This window comes from Dichomitus squalens (genome assembly GCF_000275845.1).
Source record: "Dichomitus squalens LYAD-421 SS1 unplaced genomic scaffold DICSQscaffold_7, whole genome shotgun sequence".
NCBI lineage: Eukaryota > Fungi > Basidiomycota > Agaricomycetes > Polyporales > Polyporaceae > Dichomitus > Dichomitus squalens.
Genome location: NW_006766889.1, coordinates 1,168,456 through 1,192,193, shown reverse-complemented (window position 1 = coordinate 1,192,193; position 23,738 = coordinate 1,168,456). Strand labels below are relative to the sequence as shown.

Here is a 23,738-nt window from a genome sequence, read left to right as displayed (position 1 = left end):
TAGCAAGCTCCGCGTGACAGACATGTTAACGCATAGCGCACTGAACGCAGTATGGTATCCTTTACATTACGACGCTCATCAGTACAAATACACTCATCCCATCCCTATGGTAGAAAGTCGTGAGTCCTTGAAAAAAAGCTGGGGTAACAATGTCATGCCATATCCATCTTCTCCAACTCCTCCCACGATGGTAACCCAATGACGCCTGGCAATTCAGACCAGATCTTCTCCCTGAGAGCCATAATGTCGTGCTTGAAAGCTCGCCGACAGGGCCTGCAGATCGTTGGGTCGTCGGCGAGCTCGTCGATGGCCTGCACCATGTAGTGTAGCGGCCCTGTCCGGACGACCCATGAGCGCGACAACCGCGTCCCGAGCCGCACGAACGCCCTCTGGCATGTCCCCTTCTGCTCTGTACATTGTGGGCACGCCTGGCGCGCGCTACAGTTCGTCCTGATGAAATCCAACACGACGGTGATTCGGTGCTGGAACATGAGTGTGTAGTCCTGCAGATCGCGGGGCGAGAGCTGGCCGGACGGTCGCGAAGGGTGCTCGACGAGGAGCTTCGGGTGGTCGCCCCGAAGGATGTCGTCCAAGTTGTAAAGGGAGAGGAAGTAGAGCGCAGAGGGCACGACGATGTCCACGTGCGTCTCGCGGGCGAGGTTGAGGACGTGGAGCGGATGCACGTACGGATACGTGAGGTCCCCGACGAGCGGTGCTTTCACAGCGCGCTCGATGAATTGATCATGCCCCCGGAGGGTGTGCGGCCAGGTCTCGAGGAGATGCCGAATGGCTTGGCGGCGGAGGTGGGCGATGAAGTACTTGGTGGAGAGACGCAGGATGCCGGCGACATGGTAAAAATCCTCGATCCCGCGATGCTGGAATATCCTGCATGGGATAGCATGTCGCACGCGCGCGAGTAGAAAGATTCATATATATGGAAGAAATGGAGGACGTTACAACGATGTTGAGCGAAGGGTCATGCACGACGCACCGCGGCGGACTCACGCTCCGTCGTACAACGCGCGAACGAGCGCACTCAGCTCCGTAGGGCGGTCATGCATCCGCACGACTTGGCATCCCTCCGCTACCTCGACATCGGTTGCGTCCGGGGAAGGGAGCTCAAACATTGACTGGAAGACTTCGGAATGCCGAGCGAGCACGCCGCGGTGTAGCTTGAACGCGACAGTGACATCCGAGTCGATGTCCTCGGTGAGGACGACGATATTGCCATCTTCGAACCAAGGCTCTCCTCGATGGTCAGGCTGAATGGAGGCTCCTAGCAGCATAGACGAGTTGCATCCAAGGTATGAGATGGAGAAGAAGAGAGCCCAGAGGAGGCTACGGTCATTAATGTGATGAATTACAAGTCTGTAAACGCCGGAAGCACCTTGCTCGCTGCCACAGCCATCTTGCCGCCGTCTGCTGCTTGTGTCGGGGCCATCGCTCCTTCGTTTCCGGTCTTCTCTATCAAGCTAATCAAGCTCTGCTGTCTGGAGATGGTATAAGTCATTATACGCATCCATGTCGACGACACCACGTTCGCCGCGTTCGCGCGTCCCATCCACTCCATCATCTCGCGTGCCGTCCCGCTCTGTTACGCCAGTCCCCGGTCGGTCTCCGTCGCGCATGGCTTCACCACTTGCGGTGCCTCCTATGCCCTCGCTTTCGAATCTGAGGGTTTATAGTCACGGGTCTTCTACTTCCGCAATACATACCCCACCCACGACCGGCTCACCACCTGGACAAACGCAGCCCGAGAACAGCAGCTCCGCTTCGTCTGTAGTGGAAGGAGTCATTTTCCAGGAACCTGATGTGGAAGTCGACCTCATAGACGGAGAGCAAGGGAGTGCTGCTGGGATGGTAGAATCACGCGCTGGGAACGAGGAATCTAAGAGGAACCTGCGGGACCAGTTAAGGAGAACACTGAGCAAGAAGGAGTCGTCTACGGGTGAGAATAAGCCTTACATTTGGAGAAACAATTCCCTCATATCTTTCTAGATATCTCCGCCTTCAGACGGAGGTATAGCGGGAAGGCCGGATCTATGCAGGAAATTGCACATACACCGGGTGCGTGCAAGCTCGGGTTCTGCATATGCATACGTATGTTGAACCCATCTTCTAGCGGAACAGTATCTACCTAGACAATACTTCGTCCTGACAGATGCCGGTAAACCCGTCTTCGTCAGGTAACTCATTTCGTCTGTTCCAAGGTAGGCTATTGAACTCTGCTCCCGCAACCTACAGCGACCAAGATGCCAATTCGGACAGCGTCACCTCCATGTTGGGCGTCGCCCAAGCTCTCGTCTCCATCTTCCTGGATGACGGAGACAAGCTCCGGACGATCAACGCTGGTAATATGCGCATAGTATTCCTTCTACGGCCACCGTTGTACTATGTCTGCGTGTCCTCATGGGGCGAGCCAGAATCAGTAGTCAGCACTGTCGTTCTTTAACTCTTCATACATGCGCTAATGGTTACGAAGCAAGACCAGGTTCCATCTTGAATACCTGCACCTGCAGATCTTGAGCGTCTTCTCTGCAGAACAGCTGAGACGAATGTTTGAGCAACGGCGAAACTTCGACCTGGGACGGCTTCTAAGAGGTATGGTGTAGCAATTGCAGATAGATTGCGCCTCTACTTACTTTTCATTCCAGGTGCCGAGCCGCTCCTGTACTCCCTGCTATCAAGGCTGGAGTGGGACCTGGCGATGGGCACGTCGTCGCTTCATTGTCTAAAGCTCGACCCAGCTTTACGGAAATGTGTAGCCGACATCCTCGTGCCGACGTCCAAAATCAAGGTGAGTGTTGCAATTGGTGCGGTGTTCGTTGCCTTACGCCTTGACAGGATATCCTCTACGTTATCATGATTGCTCAAGGACGCGTAATAACATTGGTGAGGCCCAGGAAGCACTCCATTCATCCTTCAGGTAATGCGTAGCATGCATTTAGCTCTCCCTCAGTTGACACACCTCTTGTAGACTTGCATATTCTCATCAATACCATCCATTCCCCCTCCATCCTCAACAATTCCGCTACAGCGTCCTACTTGCCAGTCTGTCTCCCCAAATTCAACCCTTCTGCGTTCGTCAACGCATATGTCATGTTCCTTCCGCGAAGCGACCTGCAAGACGCTGCCAAGAAGCCAACATCCGAAGCAGATTCGGAAAGCGTGCGATCTAACCCAGATGAGCAGCCAGCGAATGAAACGGCAAGCTCGAATAGTTCGCCGTCGAGTAGCTCGACTGGGCGAGTTCCTGAAATAGCCCTGGTAGCTGTCAGCGGTAGTGCAGACTTCGAATTGGTTCGGGGCTGGGCGGACAACACGATCCACGTAAGTCGCATTGCTTGCTCGACTGTCAATCACTCCCCGCTCATCAAGTATGCAGAGGCTTTCCCATGATAGCTTATTGAAGAACTTGAATGACGCCATCTCTCAAGGGTCGACGGAGTATTCAGTATCAAATCTTAGTATACCAGGCCTGAGACACTTCATCTACAAGTCGCGATCGCATGTACAAATCACTATGCCGCTCTTTGAGGACCCGTACGATAGTCCGAATGAGAAGCGAAGGTATGTATCGCATCTATGCGCAGCACCGTCTCGCTGACGAAGTTGCAACCAGGCTTGTTACACTGTACCAGACCCTGTATGATGCGATACACGCGAAGTCCGGACAGGAGCACACGCTCAAATTGCAGTACATTAAGACCAGCCAAGAGAGCGTTATGGGATGGGTATGATTTACCACGTCCTCGACTCGGATGGTCCGTCACTGACGAGGTTTGGTTATCAGATTACACAGCCGTTTGAGTTGTATATCGCGCTTTCTCCTCGGCTCCCGAAGAGCGCCGCGGTGAACGCTGCAAACGCCATCGCACGTTGGGTACAGAAGGAAGAGAAGCAGCTATTCCTCAGAGACGCACCTGTATTCTAGAGAACTCCTTCCTGCTCTTTGTATAGAGACGTTGAATACCGCCATTTTTCGGCATCCCTCTGATGACGACCACCGACGCGGGTCAGACTGGTACCACTCAATTCACCACCGACTGCTACGGCAATGCAATGAATTGTCCATTGATGGTTCGAAGCAGTACTACAATGCACTGAAATACACTATGCTACACAGTAATATTCTCTACTCGTGTGATACATCCATGTGAACGATCTCCTCTGGCGGGTGGTCGAGGGCGGTATCCTTGTTACGTCTTTCGGCGAGGAACGCGTCTATACGCTGCTTGAGCTCGACGTCTATAAGTCGGTAAATCATCAGCCAAGAGTCAATCGTCCAAGACCAATAAGACAGGTACTTGGGATGACGTCGTCCAGGGTCAGCGGCATACGGTTGAAGGGGTCTTTGGTGTCAGAGAGTAGATGAGACTTGATAGTGGACCTGTCGACGACAGCTCTGGACGATGGTAGGGTAACAGGGTCCCGCATGAGAGTGTACATGAGGGGATCTATGGGGAAATCATCAGAGTAGCCCATAAGACAAGGACGCTCATCCACTTACCGAGAAACTCGTCTGGGATCTCCCCTAGGTCCTCCTCCGCCTCCAACGTCGCCTTAGTCTCTTCGACCTTCACGACAAACAAACGCAACTTCTCGATCTCATCCGGAGACTTCAGCGACGTCCGCTTGAGGACATCCGCAGCCTGCTCAAAGAGCTCCTTCCGGTAGCTCCGCCCATCTGCCGCTACCGCGCGCGCGAAATCGCCTTGGTCGGACAAGTTGAGATACACCTGGATAATGTCACTGAGGAGCGTTTTCGGGTTGAACTTGTACTTCTCCGGGTTCTTCACGATCAGCTCCCGCGAGCGCGGCCCCACGAGCGTCTCGAGGTTGTAGTCCAACATGGCCGCGAGTCTGTCGACGATCTCGGGAACCATGAAGGGCGCCTTCGTCTCGCCCGTGAAGATCTTGAGGAGGTCTACGGTCGAGTTGCCGAGTTGGACATACCCACTAGCGTGCCGCTCGAGCTGGCGGAGGGTAGCCTCGCGCTCGCGACGGTACTGGGCAGGTTTCGCCTCGAAGGCTTCCCGGTCCTTCATCTCCATCTGGATGTCATGAATCTTGGCAAGCTCGGAGAGCGACTCGTCCAGGAGGTATGTAACGTCATTGATCATTAGATTGACGAAGCGGACGAACTTCTCCTGGTTGTGGCTGGAGACTCGTGAGTGTTTTGCATGAAAGGACATGACGTACACTTACATCGACTCATTCTTCAAGGCGTCACGATGCGCTTGGTTATTCCAGATCGTCTTGAAGATGTAAGCGATGTTTCTCCGGGAGTCTGGCATGATAACTGAGCATCTTGAACAACATCAGCGAAATCCAGTAACCTACTGAATTTATCGTAGAATTGGGAGCTGGCGCCAGTCTGCTCGACCTCTATCGTGATGTCAGCTTTTGTATCTGAACAATCCAAACATTTCCTACCGATGTAGAAGTGCATGAGAGCAGGCATCAGATGCTGGAGCGCGACAGGATGCGTGTTAAGGAGGCTGGTGAGGACACTGCGTTGCTCGCCCCAATTCCAGCACCCGAGGAACAGGACCTCGACAATCTTGGCCTTTAGGAAGGGATTCTTGATGTACCATGTCGAGGTCAGGAATGTCAGACACCAGAGGAGCATCTCGTTTCTTCCTGACAGCTCCAGGCTCTTTGGGCTTTGCCTGCAGGCGCTAATGTTTAGGATTGAGGGCGTGGCAAATGGACTTGAAAACGTACCGAATCACGTAGAGATGGTACTCAATGACATCCTCGACGAGGTACTCAGGCAGCACTCGCCACGCCATTGGGACATCCTTCGGTAGCGGCAAGCTAACGACTACGTGAATACCCAATGCTGACGTCATGAAAAGAGTGGCAGACGCACTCGATGGTAGGATTGGGATGCTTCTGTCGAGGATCAACCTGCCGCAGGAGCCATGTCGATACAAGGTTTGAAAAGCTGATAGACCGAAACACAAGCTCGGGATCGCCGAGTTGTGTCTCGTACGCCAGTTGGGCCGCATACAACTTGTCTTGCTCAGCCTATGCCTAGTCAAAAACTAGCCATGTCGGATGAACGCAAGCCACAGACCTTTCCGGCGTTGATAGCAGCCTCCGTACGAGCCTGATAAGGAGTCTGACCACGGACCGTGAGCATACATCTATGCGCGACTAGCTGATGAAATGTACCCCTCTCCAAGACTGATCGCTCTGGAGGACCTCGAGATGCCTTCGGACGTCATCATGCTGCCTGAGCAGCTCTTCGATGTTGTTGACGAGCTTCATTTGTCCGATATGGTTTGCAGCCAGGGCCAGATAGAAGATATCCGAGATGAAGTTGGGCGGCGCTGCATGAATTGTCCGAGTTAGCTGATAGTCTTCGACGCAAGCACCAAGCGAGCCTTACCAGCTGTCGCCTCGTTCTGCTTGCGCCATTCCTCAGCCTCATCATTCGTTGCATTCACGCGCGTTTCCTCCGTTAGGTCGATCCGCGAGGAGTGCGCGTAATACGCAGGGTCGATCCTGTCCATCTGTGATACACTTCTGAACGTCGAACTTGCTAGTAGCACGATTGTCACACATACCTTGCTATACTGTGCATCCATGAAGGGCTCGCAGAATTGGAAGAGGATGATCTGCAAATTCATGATGAAGGAGTCGGACGACACCGTCAGCATGTCCACCTGCATGCCAGCGCGCTTGCGATTAAGGTTGATGGCACGAGCGAAGTACTGCAGGACCGCCTCTCGCGCGTCCGCCGATGCGCGCACCAGCGTGTTGAATACTTGGAAGAGAGAGCTCTGGAGATGATCACGTGAGCTTCCTCGTTAGGTAGAATCGCTCCAGTTGCTGTGCTGACCTGCAAGGTCTTGAGAGTGCCCCGTAAACTAGCCATAGCCGAGGTGATCTCTCCTTGGGGACGCGTCTCGTGGTTCAGGAAGTACGCGGCCGAGATTGACGGCTAGAACACTGCTCAGCGAACAACTCCGCGCTAGCCATCTGAGCGGACACCTACCCAATCTCGGTGGAAGACACCCAACCTCAGGAGCGGGCCCAGCAAGCTCCTCGTCTCAAACTCGGGCGCAGACGTGGCTTCAGGGTTCCACTCTGGAAGCCTTGTGATCATCGCAGCGATTGGCTTGACACTCACAAGCGCCTCCAAGCCGCTGATCACACTACGCCACCCGTCCCCAGTAGCAAAGCCGACAGCCAGAGATTGGTGAGAGCATATCCGAGTGACGACGGGACCAAGGACCAAGTCAATCTCGTTGTCTGGCTCGAATCGCCGTACAATGTCCTGAAGGAACGTCTCGATTTCGGCGGAGTCGAGAAGGGCACCGGAGGAACCTGCTGAGAGATACGGGCCCGACAGTGCTGAAAGCGACATAAAGGACGGGACAAGTTCCGCTGCACCAAGCTCTTTGCCCGGGACGCTTGGTTGAGGGAACATTTCGGGCTCTTGGAGACTCAGGCCGGTATAGCTGATGATGAGGTCGCGGAGTTTGTCGAGGACGTCGAGTGCTTGTTGTTGCTGCAGTGGTACATAATTCTGCGATTGGATGTCATCGATATAGCCCAGTCTGGAACGCTAAGGGACATGCTCACCCTCTTAAGCACGGCATTTCTAGCTGCATTCAACCGTTTCCAGCATCCAATCAGGTACTCTAGCACGGTCTGTTGTGATGGGAGAGAAGCAAGCACAGGGAGAAACTCAAGATCATCCCTGTGACACAATCAGATCGAGTACGTAGGCAACGGGAAATGAACTCACGACATGGCTTGTGGGTCCAACTCTAGCCGTGCAATCAATGTACGGTCTGCCACTTCAGAGTTCAGCTCCAAAGATAGGCCTAAGAGAGACGTCTATTCAGGACGACCATGTTGACCTGACAAGGTACATTGACATACCATCGCCCTGCAGCTCCTCAGCGAGACTCTTGAGCCACACCATTTCATACCCGCTCTTCTCTGCAACCTCTTTCTACCCAGCACCGTCGGACGCGGCTCAAAACGTATATGACAGACAGGGCATACCTTCAGCGTTACATTGAACACCTTAGAGATGGTCTCGTCCTCCCAGCTGGGTAGATCGAGGTGCACTGGGGTCGCGACCGCGGGAGCTTTCTTCTTATGCGGCACAGGCGACGGCGCGGCAACAACGGGTTCCACCCGCCTCTTCTGGACAGTAGGAGTAGGCGGGGTAGCCTTTGGAGGGGGGTTCGAAGGCGCAGGCGCATGCGAAGGAGCGGGGGAGGTAGAGGTGGACGCGGCCGGGGTAGAGCTCGCGGACGGTCCCCCGAGTTTAGCTAAACGCTTCAAGCGGATCTGTGCCCCTCTCGTCAGCACCTTCCAGTTGTGAGAGCCGTATAGGTATATCGTACCCTCTCCGCGTCAGATTGTGGGTCGGATGTCATGGTGAATAAGATGGTGGAAGGAACGAGCGAGGTGGATTCGATCGGGCGCACACTGCAGCACAGAGCCTGGGTATGGTAAAGCAAGCGCCCATAGACAGGCGAGAGTCGCGGGCGCGTGAGCGTTGACACGAAACCTCCCCGTCAATCGTGCTTGTCTCTTTGCTCCTCGTTCGTACTTTATCCAACCCCGCTTAGCGTCGCCACCCCTTTTACTTGCGACTATGCTCATGCTAGCGCGCGTTCTGGGTACCGCACGACTCTTCTCCACCTCTGCGGTCGCGCAGTTCCCCAAGCTGAAGTCGCATTCTGGGGCGAAAAAGCGGTGGAGGTCAATAGCGTCTGGCATCTTCAAACGGGTATGTTTCCTACCAGTCGCACGGTCGAGAATGTTATTGAACGAGCGATGCTCTGATAGGGGAAGGCTGGACACAAACACTTGAATGTGAACAAGAGCCCCGCGCGGAAAAACGCATTGGGCCAGACAGCGTATTCGAACCCATCACAAACCTCACGGCTGAAGAAGCTGCTACCGTACGGTTCGCCATGACATCTGGATCTTGGGAGGACACGACTCGCATAGACAGGGATTGTGGTGAGTTATACGGCGCCCTGATATCTCTCTCCGCTGAAGCCTTTCCCAGTCGACGTTCCAACTGTATTATACTACACGACTTGTCGTCTAATGCCAATTGGACTCTAAGCTTCTACTTCTCGCTAGTTGATCTCGACCTCTGCTTCGTCTTGCGCATTACTCGCCGCGCGTCCCTCCTCAAGTCTCGCTCCCCCGAAGAATGCGCGAATATCCTTCTGCGCAGGGTCGTGAGCCGCACTGCCGATGCCGCCTTTCTGACGTGTCTACAGCGCAATGTCACAAGCCGAAAGATGAGGGCTAGGCTAGTTGGACCTACCACGCCTGCGAGGTGTTCGCTACGGTTCACGTCGGTGACCCTGATGCGAAGCTTGGGGGGTTCGCTGTCCGGGAAGTCTAGCGGCTGCCCTTCCTTCGCTCCCTGCGTACAATAGGTCGGTCCTCTTTCTGTCAAATCGAACGAAAGAGGAACGAGTTACCAGTACGTCAATCCTCAACCTCGTCCACGCCGTGTTGTGCAGCCCCCTGTACTTGTCTCCGGGGTGCGTGCCGCTCTCATCCTGTACGAGCAAGGCTGGGATGAGCTCGCTGATGCACAAGCCATGGCTCGCGAGAGCGATGTGGACCCCCATCTTCCCCTCCCTCGCCGCCTCCCATATACGGGGCATCACAAGCTCGTTGATCGCCTGTGTGGCGCGCACATACAAGTCGTCCACGCTTTCGCCCCCGGGAAACTTTTGCGAGCGTTCGTGGAGCACAGGCCAGATGCCCCGCGCGAAGTGTTCCTCCAAGGACAAGCCAGGTGTCTGGTTCCACGACCAGGGATTACCCTCAGCGTCGCCGAAGCGCTGCTCTCGGAGGAGAGGTGACTTGACGAGCGGAGGCTTCGGATCCGGTTGGGCGTCGCGGACGGCCTGTCCTGTCCAGAGGGCGCGCTTGAGGTCCGAGGCGTATATGGCGGCGAAGCGAGTGCTAGATAGGGATTTCCCCAACGCTTTGGCTTGCTGCATAGGTCGGAAGGTCTTTCAGCCTCCTGTTAGGTCCCTGGAGCAGAATAGCCTTACGTTCATGCCTGGTGTAACACCGGTGAGCGCCTGGTTAACACCTCGAGTCCCTCACGTCGCTCACCATGATTGCTCAGAGGCGCGTCCTTCCACCCTGCCCAAACATCACGCTAGAGCCATTGTTGTCCATCTCAATGGTCGTTTGTAATATTAACAAAAGAGGCTGCTGCATACCAAATTGTCCGTAGATTCGCCATGCCTAATCTAGGCTTCGGTGTGAGTCAGTTGCGTAGCTGAGCTTTCCGCTGTACACTCACAAATGTAACGACAACTGTGGGTGTGGACTCGGACGACATGGTTGGATTCCAAAGAGCAGTCGCGGGGCTCCCCCACGTTCACCCACGAGCGACTGAAGCGACCCGAGTCAACCCTGCCGCGCGATTGGCGTCTAATACACAAACGCCCGTACTGACCCGAAGAGGCAATCAACGCTGACGTGGCTGACTAAGCGCGGACGGGTGGCAGCGGGAATATTCGCGCGTCCTGACATACGACTGACTGTACGTAGCAGGCCAGCTTGCGTGTCCTCCTCGTCGGTGGACGCGCGTCCCCGCCGTCCAGCTTTTAAGCTCTGTCTCAAACAATTGCATCTATATACTATCTTGCCATTGACTGCCATCTTCTGCTTCCACCGACCTCTTGGATACCACTGTAATCATGTCCGGTTCAGCCACCCCCGAGCGCGACGTCCAGCTTCTCGAGGTCGGCAAGCAATGCTCCGACCCGACCTGTCTTCTCGTCGACTTCCTCCCGTTCAAGTGTCAGCATTGCGCACAACCATTCTGCGGCGAACACTTTCTGCCTACTGCCCACCACTGCGCACAGTACGATGCTGCGAAGCTTGATAGGGTTGCCCCATCTTGTGAGTCCACCATCTATCCTGTCTCTCATGACCTATGGGCGCGCCGCTCACAACCGGGCCAGGCCCTCTTTGCAACACTCCTGTGGCCATACCCCCTGGCCAGGACCCGAATATTCGCATGGAGCGACACATCAACAGCGAGTGCTCTGTCATGACGGGAAGGTCGGGCAAAGCGAATGCTGCTCCCCACTGCGCGCGACCCAAATGTGGCAAGGTGCTCTTCTCGCCTATACGTTGTGATGTGAGCATTTTCCTGTTTTCAAGCTGTTAGGGTTTGTCCCTCACTGAGCTTCCCTTCTCTCCCTTTGCTACTGTTCGTCCCTGTTTCGACAGTCATGTAAGCAACAGTTCTGCCCGCAACACCGCTTCCCCAAAGATCACTCTTGCTCCACGTCTCGAGCATCTGTGTCGAGGCAACCAGCGGCTACGAACACATGGGCGAATGTCCAGAACCAGACGAGTGCCGCGTCGGCTGCAGCCATGGCTGCTATCAAACGCGCCACCGCAACTGCCTCGACAGCTCCGCGGACGCACAGTCAACCGAAGGCGCAACCTCCTTCTTCCGACGCCAAGTCTGGTTCCTCGTCATCTTCACGGTCCAGTCCATTCTCCGCGACAGACCGGTGCGTTATTTCTGTTGCATTTATTTTCAGTGGATCACTCACGGACGTGCAGTCACACTATCCTGTTGACGACTCCATCTTCCCGTTCCATTGCTCCCTCGACATCTGACACAACTGATGATTCTCGCGATCCGCCCGAACGCTGCTCGCCGAAACCTAACACATCTGCTAATGGTTCTACGCTATCTTTCGTACCGCCGCCGCTGTTCGGCATGGCGTAAATCTCGACGCCACCAACTGTATCGATATCACCATTCCAATTCATCTCGCACATGCTTTGTATCATATATCACTATCCTTGACCCAGGCGAGCGAAGGCAGAGCGGGAAAGTCGGAGGAAGGCGATCCAGGCGCGAGCGGCGAAGGGGATCCCGCCTACCGAGGAAGAGAAGGCGTTCTTGGCGGAAGGGAACGGGAAGGACGAGTGCGTGATCATGTAGGACTGCTGCTATACCGTAATGCGGCTCGTTGACTACCCTAGTATTTATCCATTGCACTGTCAATCAAGCTGATCGAAACGGACTACGGGCAATAGTGGGACTTCATTTTAATCCTCTTCCCTGTTTCGCTATTGCACCCATGGTGCTGACTACAAATCAAACGCTCACGGCGCGTGAAGACTCCGTCGACAAACATGAAGGTGAGGCGGTGGCCAGAGACGCATCTACTCGGCCGAGCTGGCCCTCGGTATGTCATTTTCATTCTATAACTGCCCACTTATAGATGCGCGCCCCGCCGGCGTGAATGGAAGTCTTCCACGTAGTTCTCGGCGAGGGTCCGTCGTTCAGCGACTAGCAACTACATCGCTCGCACCCAAGCGATCTTTGGCCGTCAGCCATGCTACGGATCCACCATTCTTCATGTCTGTGCGTCCTATACATTGCGACGTTGTTTTCATAGTTTCCTGTTTGTCCGCCAGACTTCCACCCTTGCTCGTCGGAGAGCGAAGACACCTTCCCTTTCATACAGTCAACACCTCGCGGTACCACAATGGTTCTGCCAGACAACGGCGTCGTCCTGCCCCCGGTGCGCGCTACGATGGCATGGGTGTTGTTCGGTGTGGGCTTTGCGCTCTTGTGCGTGCATCCAGTGCGAGTCCGGTGATGGTCAAGACTGATTACACCCGACCCGTTGTAGGTTCTATGGTATCATGATATGCCAGGCGTATTGGTACTTCCAGACGTACCGCAAGGACCCCATGGACCTGAAGGCCGTAGTGAGTGATGATCGTTTTGGGCAAGTCCGGGGCTGACCAAGTATCCGGTGTAGGTCGCTGCGATCATGTGAGAGGGTCTGTCGTTTGTCTAGGTTTGGCACTTGGCGAGTAACACTTGCTCGATAGGGTCGCGAACGCCATAGACGTTGGTCTCATATTGCATGCTTGGTATACTCTTCAATATATCCGTGACTGGAGTTGGGATATGAGCTCACCGGTCACTATGTAGCTACTACTACGCCGTTGGGAACTACGGGGTCTCAGACGCTTTCGGTGGCCTATCTCCGTATGCAGCCCTTTTACTACACAATGGAACTTGCTAATACAATTTACTATTGGCAGCTCGCTCACGGTACGTAGTCGCAAACGCTACTGTACACACAGATGCTGATCTAGTCCTGCAGCTCATGCCTATCTCAATTGTAAGCTCTTCAGTACCCCGTGAACTACAGTTATTGACAATGAATCGGTGTCTTGTCCAAGTACCTGTGTATCATATTGTGCCAATAGTAAGTTACATACCTATCAGATATCAGACACTAATGCTCATGGGCTCGCCGCTAGTGTCTATATCCGCCGAACCTACCTATGTGAGACATTCGAGGCATCATTTCGTCGTGCGGATACTGATGAGATTATCCAAGTCCTGCCTTCAGAATGGCAGTGGGTATTCCTCGTGTTAGCGGTAAGTGACTTGCTCATATTCTTGGTCGCCGACTGTGATGCCGAACTGTTTCTAGGCTATCGTCATGACGACTGCCACAGGTATGTCATGCAGTTGACACACATGCAGACGTCACTCTAAATTGGTCCTTATTCGAACAGCTTTCATCATAAGTGAGCTCGCATCCCGTGCGACGATATGGCCCACAATTCTAACCTTCCATCCCTCAGTATTGACAGTGCAGTTGTGAGTGAGTGTTCTCGTTTCAGACGACCCGTCCTGAAGCAGGCGCGTAAGGGTCATGCAACCAACCTTCGCGCAATGGCTGAGATTGAAGGTAACTGCCATCATTCTAGGAGGTGTCAAAATTCTTCTACTGAATGCAGTGATTATCTCACGAAGTGGCTCGTATCCGTGGCGTTTGGCTGTTCTGTCCTAGGAGACTTGGCTTTAGCCGGTATTTTGAGCTTGTCCCTCCATGCTAGCCGGACTGGCGTGAAGCAGTGAGTTGTTTTGCGCAGTCGGGGGCTCAAGGAAGAGGAAAGGATTAATCGTTGGGTGCGTAGAACTAACGTTCTCCTCAATACGATCATCTTCAATGCGTTCAGTACGGGCATTGTCACCAGGTGAAGTCAATATCTCGATGACGCTCAATCGAGTAGCTGACTTACAGATGCAAACGCAGTATTCTGAGCATCGCGTGCTTACTGATCGTAAGTCCTCCGAGCCTTACTCTTCCTTGAACTGAACTCTTGGCAGGCGGTATTTGAAGGCAAGAATGTCGTGATCATTCCACTTGCCCAAGCAGCCGCCACAGGTGCGCACTTTGCCTCCACGCCTTGTCCCCTGATCCTGATATTAGTTATAGTCTATGCAAACGCAACGCTCGTCACGTAAGTCTTAAGTGGGCTTTGCATTGTCGTATGCTATAGCTAGTGAACGGTACATATTCAGGCTGAACCTCCGACGCGGCTTGTCCGAGAAGCTCAATGCGCCGGGAGGAGAGAGCGACGTGATCAGCCTCAATCTTTTTCAGTCCTGGCAACAATCCTCAGAAGAATGCGGGAGAAGAGACGGCACCATTACGTTTGCGGGAAACAGGGCCACTTGTTGAGACAGTGCAGATACCTGCGCACTGTTTCATGTAAGCCTCTAACTTCATCGGCGTTCTCGCCCGCAGGCCCAACCTGAGGCCTGATCGCTCGGGGCTAAGGGATCACGGCGAAGAGGACGCCCTTGGCAGCAGACGTCGGCGGACAGCTCATTCCTATACCTGGATGATAGGACCAGTGCTTCTATATTATATCTCCCCGAGGTACTGCGGATGCGAATTTACGTACAACTTCGTGTCTGTATATCCTAGTCCTATGGCGTTAAATCCTCATTGCCCCCTGCTCGCTGTCAACTACTTCTGTGTTCTTGTTTGCTAATAGCAACTACAATGTATATCCAGGGGAAGGATGTATAACGAGTGCCACAGCCTAGCCTGCCAGCGCTGCCAGCGGCGCCAATCTCTGAGTGTCGGCGTGGCGGTGCAGACAAGACTCCTTTTACGTCCATCGCTGTTAGGCTCTAGCCCTCTTCCGTTCATCTTGTTTCTTGAGCTTGTGCGCACCCCTTGATTTACGTGCATGGTATACGTACGACCCCACCGACTGCTGCCCTGAGATAGGGAATATGTCGGGAAGACCATCGGCCGCTTGACCGAAGGCCCGGTTTACCCTCCTTGAAGCTTGAACGTTTACGATCGCACACGCGCTGTCGGTTCTGCGAAGAATTGCGATCGAGAAGAGCTACGTGCAATTTTTGTTCGACTGTACACAATCAGGTGAGTCTCAAAATACTCTAGTTGATTATACGGTATTGGCAGCAGAGGATCGGGTGCGCGTACGCACCGAGATCATGCTGCAGTGTACGTATTGATACTTACACGTCGAGTCATGCACATAATTTGCACGGCTTACACGAAATTTTACTGCGGTAGAGTAGGTTGGATGGCGCTCTTCGAACCTTCGGGGCCTTTCCGGTCCTCTGTAACCCCGTGCTTCAGGCCGGAGCGGCCTCATTATGCGATCTTCCTGCATGAACGGCTCACTCGTTTCTCGGACGTTTATGCAAACACTCATTGCATCAGTTTTCCAGGTCGTTTTCACAACGGTGATCATCTTGAATATACGCAGTCATGGCGGCGTGGTCTCTTGAATTGATACAATATATCGGCGTAGCTGTGCAGGAAGATTGGTACTAGAATTTACAATGTCCATGTTGCAGCTAACTCTGGTCTAGGCGATATCGTAAGTGCCCTCAACATTAACGGCACCGTTTTCATGGTGCAATCTCAATGTGCGTCAGTCTCCGCTGCTGAACTGTCGTCGGTCTTGAGACTACTGACGGCGATTAGTTGACTTACCGGGGCACCCATCTCATGAGTTTACTCTATTTTTACTAGAGCACACCGTGCGCTAGGAACAACAGGGGTCTTCTACCTAACAGGTATCACGTAACATTCTATATCGGTTGGCGCAGTCCTGCGTATTGTGAGTGCTTCAGCGTTTGCTCAGTTGAAGGCCCACGGCATCGAATCTGCTTTCGAATTTAGGGTTCAAGATTCTCCACCCACATTATGCTCCTGTGACGTGTCATGAGCGATATACGTCCGCGTTGGAGAGCATGCATGCCTACGTATAGCGAGTTGGTACGGTTCGCTCCTTCTATCCTGCATGCAACGAATAACAGCTGATCTTCCAGGTGGACTCTTTGTGGAAGCCATGCATCGTCTGGTACAAGGGCCCTGGCAGCTCCGCAATGCCACATTGAAGGCACGTCTTGGACTTCTCGTCCTGCAATGCCCGTGTACCTGAGCTTTCAGACCCTCAGTATCAGGGAAATAAACTCGAAGACTCATCCACGCGTTGTCTGATGCTGTGGGATCGACCACTCTCGTATGAGGCAGCACATGGTCGGTTGATTCGTGCTGACCCGGTTCGTCGTTGACGCATTATCTCAGTCAGGGTATGAGGCTCACTTTTCGCCGACGTTGATATCGATAGCAATTCACGACCGCATCGACGGTGGCAATCGGACTTCCGCTTACGCCGCGAACCCTCAGGATATTCTTCAGGCCCCGCCACCTTCGGCCGGCTGTACCATCCATCCGTTCTAGGTGCGGAAACGTGTCGTTTGGCGCCTCATGTGGACAAACACCGATCGGGGAAGCTTCGAGTCGACGAGCTTATCGAATCAGGTACCGCCTATCGTGAAACTACGGGGGACGTTGTCGACGTCTCACGTGTTCGTCAAAGTAGATATATATTCTGATGCTCGAAGACGTCGAGCAGGCTATCCTACTGCGATGTCGCCAATCTCCTCGTCGCCCACCATTTCAACCTCGCTGCTCGCGTTCGTATCCGATGACATCCCGGACGTACAAGTTAGTCTTGCCTGGGTCTTTTTCGGATTGCTCGTCGGGTTGCTGTATGTGATTTGTCTATACAAGCCTTGACCTGATCGCTGACATGGGGCAGGTTCTACGGCATCATGCTATGCCAAGTATACTGGTACTTTAACACCTACAAGGACCCTCGTGTGCTTAGGGCTTTAGTATGTATGACACTTATCCCTTGGGATTATCACTGAGACGTCAGCCTACAGGTAGCTGCTTTGATGTAAGTCTCCCCAGTAACTCACATCTATGCATGCGATTAGCTGACGGCACCTTCTACAGTTTAGCGGAGACGGTACACACGGCGTTGTCTATGCATTGGGGGTGAGTGAATGCCGGCGAATGAAGTTTATAAGGAACTCTGGAGGGAAGCATTGAACTCCAGTTATTACTACTTGGTTTTTTCCTATGGCGATCCAAGTTCTCTATCGTCTGCAACTTTGTAAGTCTGTTGGGAGTTGGTGTCCTATGCACCGTAGTTGCTCACGCAGGCTATAGAACTCTGGCGGTGTGTGACAGTGTTCTTGGCACGACTCGATCATGAAGTGAGCGAGTAGTGTCGCAATCAACGCAGCTTCTACCTGTGACAGTGGTGTGTAACCAATGCGGCAGCTATTGGATTGAACGGCTGAGATACTGACCATATCATGCATCAGTCTATGGTTGTACTGCTCTGCCAACTGTAAAGTGGTCATCACCTGTCACAGTTACATAGCGCACTCAATTCCTATCGGCGACTTACAGGTTTTACATCCGCCGGGTCTACCTCGGTAAGGTTCTCGTGTTAATGGGAAGACTACAATCAATTCACTCATTCTACTCAGTCTTACCTCCAGTCTATAAGCAAATTTTCATCACAGCAGTGGTATGACCATTCATATGAACTTCCATTGCAACAGGTAGTGATCTCATTCTAGACAATGACCCTGTTGTGCGCAATTGGTGAGTATATACATAGGCCCTTATGCAAAGAGGACTCAATGGTTCATATTTAGGCTTTTCCATAGCTGTGATGGCACAAGTGTAAGTTTTACAATCATCTCAATGACTTTGTGACATTGAGTGTGCTTTATTGCAGCTTCATGCACCCCACCTACAAGAGCTGGCTTCACTACAAGGTCAATCAGGTGATATAGGTCTGATGTGTTCAAGACTTATGATATCTCTCCAGTGGCTTGTAGCTGGAGCCTATGGCCCTGTTGCCCTGGGTGATCTTGGGATAGCAATAATCCTTGTAATCACCTTGTGGAAAAGGCATACTGGAATAAAGCGGTGATTATCCTTACAATACATTCACATGGAACACCAATGAACTGATATAATATAAGAACTGATGCCCTTCTGAAGGTCCTGAGTATCTACATCTTTAGTACAGGTGAGGCACTCTTAATATGTGCTTCAGTTGGTGCTGACACCAATTTTCAGGGGCATTCACTAGGTGAACAGGCCTCATTTCTGTTGGTCTGTGCAAACACTGATGTCTGGGATTGAGTAGCATGCTTGGCATGACCTGTCTATGTGTTGTAAGGAGCCTCTATGCCCTTGGCATTGTGTAAGTTTCATTCTGATCCTTCCACTAGGATCTGTTTGTGAATACCAGCGTCATGGTCATCCCATTCGGCCTCACTTCAGCCCATGGTAAGATGCTTCATGATTGAAGGATATATATCTGACGTAGACTACTAGTATATGCATTTTCGGTACTTGTAACGTCAGGGAATTACGAGACCCGCTAGTGACCCGGAGGCTTATTGATAAAGTATCGAACAGGTTGAACCTGCGTCAAACACTAGCCCAAGCATTAAACAAAGATTTGGATACGGAATGGGTTGGTTTCAGCGCGTTGCAGCGCGTTCTACCGGCAAAAAGCCGCCGCGTCGTTGACTCAAGCGTCGTGCATGTGAGTACCTACACCCCGTCCGTCATGAATCTCTTAATAACAGAATCTTAACTCACAGACGCACAATGATGATATGCCAATCACGTTTGTCGAAGCTCCAGAATCGCTACTTCCTACAATCTCGGGCAGTCCCCGTTCGTGTACCGGAGGGCCTGATTGCCACATCTCGGATGTATGCGAGCCAAGGCTCACCACCATATCACAATTGCAGTCGTAGAGCCCTGTACTAGCCTTCAATATGCATACTAATTCCCACATGGACGTCGATCTTGAAGCAGTCCACATAGAAGCGCCATGAGAAAGCGTGCGCCGGGACGGCCTGTAGTATGACCGAACGATATGTGTCACATTGTGTAGAGGAGAGCTCAGAGAAGGACTGATAAGTTCATGTATCAGGATAGAGGAACAGGTCGCGAGCGTGTCGGTATCCACGAGTGGCGCGCGCGGTGCGGCTTTCCGCCACTGGCGCGTATGCCGAGCGCGACGCGCCGAGCATCCTCCTCCGAGCCACATCCCTCTATCTTCTCGCTCTTTGATCTCCCGCCAAAATCCGCCCCTTTTCTCGTGCCAATAAACATGTCGGAGACCGAGGACAACGCGACTATGTTAGGGAAGCGGTCTCGGAACGGTCAAGACTCGGATACCGGTAGGCTGGAGGATGTGAAGGAACGACAGGACCAGATGGACACAGGCGATGATGACGACGACGACGAAGTAGGTCCCATGCCTATGCCTGCCGCTGCGGAGGGACGTGTCGTAAAGAAGAAGCGGAAGGGTGCGTCTTGCATGGTCAGGCCTTGCGCATCGTCCCACTTGAACGGAGTCCTGTAGTCCTACCCCACGAGAAGCTCTACCTTGATCACCTCCCGAGCGCGGATCGCTACTACAAGAGTTTCATGCACAGAGATGTCATCAATTTCAACGTCCTAACAAGGTACCCTCCCTATTCCCTCTCTGCCCAAGCTATGACCGAGCGACATCACCCTCCCCGTTTAGAACAGAATTCTTGATCACAACGTCCGTCGACGGACAAGTCAAGTTCTGGAAGAAACAAGAGCAAGGCGTAGAATTCGTGAAGCTTTACCGCGCGCATCTCGCACCTATCGTTGCCGTGTCCGCCAGTGTGGATGGTCAGCTGTTCGCAAGCGTTGCCGAGGATGGGACGGCGAAGGTGTTCGATGTTATCAACTTCGGTGCGTCCTCTTTCCTCATGTCGGCGGCACCATCTCATCCATTTGGCCATAGACAACATCAATATGCTAACTTTGGGGTATAAACCTAACGCATGTTGTTGGGTTCATAAGCGTGGACAGGCGATGGGAGTGCTTGCGATGTACGTGACCGCTTTCGTGTCTGCGCGACTTCCTAACTTGTCGCTTAGTTCTGAACGCGGTTCGGGTACCATTCGACTGTACGACGGAAGGGGCGACGGGAAGCCGCTGGAAGTCATCGACAAGTTGCACCGTTTTCCCGTACACGTCATGGCGGTTTGTATTCTCCTCCCCTCGTCAGGTTCCGTGTAGTTGACACTACGGCGCAGTATAGCGACCGGTACAACTGTGTTATATCCGCCGACGAAGGTGGCTTTATTGAGTACTGGCAACCATCAGAACCATTCGATCTGCCAAAGAACGTCCGCGGCCTATGGAATTACAAAAGTGACACAGATTTGTACGAGTTCAAGAAGGTACGTCATACTATCTGCTGCGCAATATATATTCACCCTGTCTTGCAGTCAAAGGCCATTCCGACATGTATCACACTATCCCCTGACTCCTCACAATTCGTGACGTTCTCCCTTCCTGACCGGCAAATACGCATTTTCTCCTTCCTTTCGGGGAAAATGGCTCGAAAATATGACGAATCTCTCGCCGCGATACAGGAAATGCAGCAAGCGGGTACCGCAATATACAAGGTCGAAGATATGGAGTTCGGACGTCGCTTAGCTGCCGAGCGCGAGCTAGAGCTTCCTGGAACGGACGATCGCATACCAGGAATGTGGATTAATGCAATCTGGGACGAGAGCGGTTCGTTCGTAATCTATCCAACATTGCTGGGAATCAAATGTAGGCATTGTTGGCAAACGTCTTGCAGGATGTCGCTCATGAAGCTGCGCAGTCGTGAACACTGTCACGAATAGAGTTGTGCGATTGTTAGGCAAGGACGAAACTGTCCGGTTCATGCACCTCACATTGTACCAGGGTGCACCGGCGAAGAAGGGGCTTACGACGTTGGTGCGTTCTCCACAAACCCTGCTACCACAACTGCGGTTTTCACAAGTATTCTCTTGAACTAGGCCGCAGCTGCATCCGCCAACCCCCTTCTTGCCGAGAAAGGCGTGCGCGACCCCACCCTTGTATGTACTGCCTATAAGCGCCAGCGATTTTATATGTTCACGCGCTCTGAACCTGAGTATGTCACGACCCATATCCCGCTAGTGTTCGTCGCTAACATGATAACAGGGACGATAAATCCGGCGATCGTGATATCTTCAACGAGCGACCAACGCGCGAAGAGCAAACCATCGCTGCTGCCGCGCCGGCAATCAAGGGCGGTCCGTCACCCGTGGCGAACAGTGCAACGATCCACACAACGTTCGGAGATATGCACCTTCGCCTCTTCCCCCAACAGGCCCCGAAAGCTGTGGAAAATTTCGTAGGACACGCACGCAGTGGCTACTACGAGGGTGTGATCTTCCACCGCGTCATTCCGAAATTCATGATCCAGACTGGGGACCCCCTTGGCGACGGTACCGGTGGAACATCTATCTGGAACAGGGAGTTCGAGGATGAGTTCTCAGACGACCTCAAGCATGACAGGTTAGTTGCCGTTGAGCTCATGTCGTCCTTTGAGTAGGAAAGAGCTGAATGGCGCACACAGGCCATATACTGTCAGCATGGCAAACGCGGGTCCTAACACGAACGGCTCTCAGTTTTTCATCACGACCAACGCTACGCCATGGTTAGACAAGAAGCACACGATCTTCGGTCGGGTGCTGTCCGGACTGGAAGTCGTGCACGCGATCGAGAACGTCAAGACGAACAAGCTCGATAAGCCGTATGAGGATATCAAAATTGTCAACATCGATGTCGAGTGATATGTAGCCGCATACCGATGTATTTACATGAGTCCCGCCCGCGTTGTTGTATCCTCATCTACGCGGTACTGCCAGCTCCTTTGGGGCGCCTATCATCGCTGAGAGCGACCACAATCTCTAGACGTTCTACGACGTCCCCTCACTCGTTTGCGGGTCTGGCTTGCGCACCAATTACTGACCCGACGCTCTCAAGTGCTGCATGGGCGATCTGCTTCGACTTGACCCTCACCCCACTGCTCGGAATGCTGCCGTTGCAAAAACTCCCATCAAAGCTGGATCTACGATCATGTCCGTCCCGGCTTTCTCGACCTGTCTTCTACTCACGGAAAAAGGAAGGAGATGCGATGGATGCTATATGCTGAAGTCGGAAGCAGTGGAGCTTATGAGATGCTCTGGGTGCGCCTCGTCCTGGTACTGTGGAACGACATGTGCGAGGAGACATCCGCTCCCTGGTTCCGTGCGCTTACATGGCGTTCAAGCCAGGTCAGAACAGGGAGTGGAGGCTCCATCACAGGAAGATGTGCAAACATTACAATGCCTTTGTGGCTTCAGGACAGTACCAAGCGTTGACACCCCATGACAAAGTGGATGCCATACTCCTCTCCCAACTGGTCGCGGATCCTGAGGCCTGGGGGACGGATAGACTCACTGATGCCGGACGCACCTTCTTGAACCTCCTGAAGGTTCCGAGGTTAGATGGCTTTGTGCCACCTCTATGCCTATCGAGAGCTGCTCAGACGGCTGGGACAGTCGCACTCGCTGAGGATCTCTACTCGCGCTTTGGCAACAATAACTTCATCCTGCATTCCCACCTCACTTCCTATGCCCATGGCGTGTTCCCACTCGCGAGCCGTCTTCTCAATCACTCATGCGTCCCGAATGCGGCTTGCAAGTACATGCTCGCACCTTCGGAGCCGGTGAGGATGGAAGTCGTCGCCTTACGTGACATCAATGAAGGAGACGAGGTCAGATCTCGCGCATGCACTCTCACGTCCTCCACGACCATGCATTCACACCCCACGCAGGTCACAATTCCATATCTGGATCCGGCTCTTCCATTTCAAACGCGCCAGGATGCGCTGCACGTGAATTACGGGTTCGAGTGTGGCTGTAGGTTGTGCACCTTCGAGCGCCGCATCGAGCGCGTCCCCACACCACCCATGAGAGGCGCCGAGGAGTTAAGAACGTTAGATGCGGCCCTCCGCTCTTTCTCCCTCGGGGACATCAGCCAGGATGTACAGGTCCCGACAGTCCCTGGATCGTTTGAGCGGCTGCCGGCAGTGCTTCTTCCCGTCCTGCACGAGTCGTACCTCCCAGCCTTGTCCGAGGCATTCAGCAAAACTTCGCACGAAGGACCATACTCAGAGGCCATAGACAGCGGACTGACGCTGCTGGCGTTTTACGTGATGCTATATCCCCCGAACTACCCACAGATTGGTGAGACGATCGGAACATACACTATCATCACCGGTCAACTGACGTGACGGCGTCGAACAGGTATGCACGCGCTTGAGCTAGCCAAAACTCTGTGGAATCTAACCTGCACGGATGCTAGTGCAATGGCAGGTGCGGACGAGGAGCAGTTGAGAAGGCACGCTAAGACCGCGCTTGATTTCGCGGCGTCAGTTCTGCAGAACTTCGGTCCAGAGGGAGATAATGGAGGGCCGCTGGAGGAAGTTAGTGTATTGACAGGAATGTTAGCAGAGCAATGATTGCCTATGCAAGACGTAGCACCCTGCGACAGAACTGCCCAACGCCATGATATGTCTGTCCGACACAGATATGTTTGTAACCGCGAATATCTCACTGGTTCCCATCGTAGTGGGAAGCTAAGTCAATCCCACATGTTAGATTATGCAATGGAGTCGGGCATGCC

General features: G+C 53.2%; 10 protein-coding genes across 10 annotated transcripts; 7 read left to right on the top strand and 3 right to left on the bottom strand.

Annotated features, from left to right (window-relative positions):
* Positions 1–152: 152 nt before the first annotated feature.
* Positions 153–1,286, bottom strand: DICSQDRAFT_145706 (uncharacterized protein; the record flags this gene model as incomplete). The annotated part of the gene is made up of 2 exons (XM_007363974.1): positions 153–885; positions 1,006–1,286. The coding sequence occupies 2 exons, from the start codon at positions 1,284–1,286 to the stop codon at positions 153–155; spliced, it is 1,014 nt and encodes a 337-aa protein (XP_007364036.1).
* A 367-nt stretch (positions 1,287–1,653) lies between these two features.
* Positions 1,654–3,934, top strand: DICSQDRAFT_55639 (uncharacterized protein; the record flags this gene model as incomplete). Its single annotated transcript, XM_007363973.1, has 10 exons — positions 1,654–1,948; positions 2,123–2,186; positions 2,245–2,431; positions 2,487–2,601; positions 2,655–2,797; positions 2,845–2,926; positions 2,978–3,330; positions 3,386–3,570; positions 3,623–3,734; positions 3,794–3,934. The coding sequence occupies 10 exons, from the start codon at positions 1,654–1,656 to the stop codon at positions 3,932–3,934; spliced, it is 1,677 nt and encodes a 558-aa protein (XP_007364035.1).
* A 119-nt stretch (positions 3,935–4,053) lies between these two features.
* Positions 4,054–8,405, bottom strand: DICSQDRAFT_102813 (uncharacterized protein; the record flags this gene model as incomplete). Its single annotated transcript, XM_007363972.1, has 19 exons — positions 4,054–4,248; positions 4,308–4,457; positions 4,511–5,160; positions 5,209–5,290; positions 5,344–5,388; positions 5,437–5,672; positions 5,728–5,820; positions 5,876–6,033; positions 6,083–6,127; positions 6,181–6,338; positions 6,398–6,521; positions 6,576–6,791; positions 6,851–6,952; positions 7,007–7,540; positions 7,597–7,714; positions 7,763–7,841; positions 7,900–7,972; positions 8,026–8,316; positions 8,373–8,405. 19 exons carry the CDS (start codon positions 8,403–8,405, stop codon positions 4,136–4,138), a joined length of 3,300 nt encoding a protein of 1,099 aa, XP_007364034.1. The 3' UTR covers positions 4,054–4,135.
* A 227-nt stretch (positions 8,406–8,632) lies between these two features.
* DICSQDRAFT_55487 (uncharacterized protein) lies at positions 8,633–8,952 on the top strand (the record flags this gene model as incomplete). Its single annotated transcript, XM_007363971.1, has 2 exons — positions 8,633–8,761; positions 8,821–8,952. The coding sequence occupies 2 exons, from the start codon at positions 8,633–8,635 to the stop codon at positions 8,950–8,952; spliced, it is 261 nt and encodes an 86-aa protein (XP_007364033.1).
* Positions 8,953–9,119: 167 nt separating this feature from the next.
* On the bottom strand, positions 9,120–10,354 carry DICSQDRAFT_55698 (phosphoglycerate mutase-like protein; the record flags this gene model as incomplete). The annotated part of the gene is made up of 6 exons (XM_007363970.1): positions 9,120–9,260; positions 9,314–9,415; positions 9,474–9,998; positions 10,100–10,168; positions 10,233–10,262; positions 10,316–10,354. The coding sequence occupies 6 exons, from the start codon at positions 10,352–10,354 to the stop codon at positions 9,120–9,122; spliced, it is 906 nt and encodes a 301-aa protein (XP_007364032.1).
* Positions 10,355–10,715: 361 nt separating this feature from the next.
* On the top strand, positions 10,716–11,652 carry DICSQDRAFT_55452 (uncharacterized protein; the record flags this gene model as incomplete). The annotated part of the gene is made up of 3 exons (XM_007363969.1): positions 10,716–10,920; positions 10,983–11,161; positions 11,254–11,652. 3 exons carry the CDS (start codon positions 10,716–10,718, stop codon positions 11,650–11,652), a joined length of 783 nt encoding a protein of 260 aa, XP_007364031.1.
* Positions 11,653–12,533: 881 nt separating this feature from the next.
* DICSQDRAFT_179437 (uncharacterized protein) lies at positions 12,534–14,465 on the top strand (the record flags this gene model as incomplete). The annotated part of the gene is made up of 19 exons (XM_007363968.1): positions 12,534–12,619; positions 12,681–12,759; positions 12,813–12,826; positions 12,886–12,927; positions 12,989–13,045; positions 13,102–13,111; positions 13,164–13,181; positions 13,243–13,268; positions 13,324–13,444; positions 13,500–13,524; positions 13,585–13,596; positions 13,654–13,669; positions 13,721–13,760; positions 13,826–13,926; positions 13,990–14,049; positions 14,109–14,136; positions 14,183–14,240; positions 14,292–14,316; positions 14,378–14,465. Coding segments are annotated over 19 exons (906 nt in total), but the record flags the coding sequence as incomplete, so codon positions are not given.
* Positions 14,466–15,048: 583 nt separating this feature from the next.
* DICSQDRAFT_153982 (uncharacterized protein) lies at positions 15,049–19,019 on the top strand. The gene is made up of 28 exons (XM_007363967.1): positions 15,049–15,251; positions 15,558–15,766; positions 15,825–15,960; positions 16,023–16,118; positions 16,172–16,242; positions 16,301–16,405; positions 16,474–16,667; positions 16,726–16,897; positions 16,948–17,023; positions 17,075–17,088; positions 17,148–17,189; positions 17,251–17,307; positions 17,364–17,373; positions 17,440–17,457; positions 17,522–17,547; positions 17,610–17,635; positions 17,690–17,730; positions 17,783–17,807; positions 17,861–17,888; positions 17,944–17,983; positions 18,037–18,137; positions 18,194–18,240; positions 18,291–18,303; positions 18,361–18,388; positions 18,446–18,503; positions 18,552–18,576; positions 18,636–18,765; positions 18,824–19,019. The coding sequence occupies exons 8-28, from the start codon at positions 16,776–16,778 to the stop codon at positions 18,980–18,982; spliced, it is 1,086 nt and encodes a 361-aa protein (XP_007364029.1). The 5' UTR covers positions 15,049–15,251; positions 15,558–15,766; positions 15,825–15,960; positions 16,023–16,118; positions 16,172–16,242; positions 16,301–16,405; positions 16,474–16,667; positions 16,726–16,775; the 3' UTR covers positions 18,983–19,019.
* Positions 19,020–19,334: 315 nt separating this feature from the next.
* Positions 19,335–21,941, top strand: DICSQDRAFT_83176 (uncharacterized protein). The gene is made up of 11 exons (XM_007363966.1): positions 19,335–19,540; positions 19,597–19,699; positions 19,762–19,958; positions 20,011–20,098; positions 20,147–20,252; positions 20,306–20,452; positions 20,501–20,831; positions 20,884–20,999; positions 21,062–21,177; positions 21,228–21,584; positions 21,646–21,941. Exons 1-11 carry the CDS (start codon positions 19,342–19,344, stop codon positions 21,860–21,862), a joined length of 1,977 nt encoding a protein of 658 aa, XP_007364028.1. The 5' UTR covers positions 19,335–19,341; the 3' UTR covers positions 21,863–21,941.
* A 120-nt stretch (positions 21,942–22,061) lies between these two features.
* DICSQDRAFT_102803 (SET domain-containing protein) lies at positions 22,062–23,574 on the top strand (the record flags this gene model as incomplete). The annotated part of the gene is made up of 4 exons (XM_007363965.1): positions 22,062–22,290; positions 22,346–22,827; positions 22,888–23,299; positions 23,360–23,574. 4 exons carry the CDS (start codon positions 22,062–22,064, stop codon positions 23,572–23,574), a joined length of 1,338 nt encoding a protein of 445 aa, XP_007364027.1.
* Between the last annotated feature and the right edge of the window lie 164 nt (positions 23,575–23,738).

Bases quoted from the DNA above. Each gene is read 5' to 3' on its own strand.
- DICSQDRAFT_153982 (XM_007363967.1), top strand. From the start codon at position 16,776: ATGTCGCCAATCTCCTCGTCGCCCACCATTTCAACCTCGCTGCTCGCG. The intron at 17,190-17,250 runs GTGAGTGAATGC...ATTGAACTCCAG, and splicing joins GCGTTGTCTATGCATTGGGG to TTATTACTACTTGGTTTTTT. The intron at 18,504-18,551 runs GTAAGATGCTTC...GTAGACTACTAG, and splicing joins CGGCCTCACTTCAGCCCATG to TATATGCATTTTCGGTACTT.
- DICSQDRAFT_83176 (XM_007363966.1), top strand. From the start codon at position 19,342: ATGTCGGAGACCGAGGACAACGCGACTATGTTAGGGAAGCGGTCTCGG. The intron at 19,700-19,761 runs GTACCCTCCCTA...CTCCCCGTTTAG, and splicing joins AATTTCAACGTCCTAACAAG to AACAGAATTCTTGATCACAA. The intron at 20,253-20,305 runs GTTTGTATTCTC...ACTACGGCGCAG, and splicing joins TTCCCGTACACGTCATGGCG to TATAGCGACCGGTACAACTG.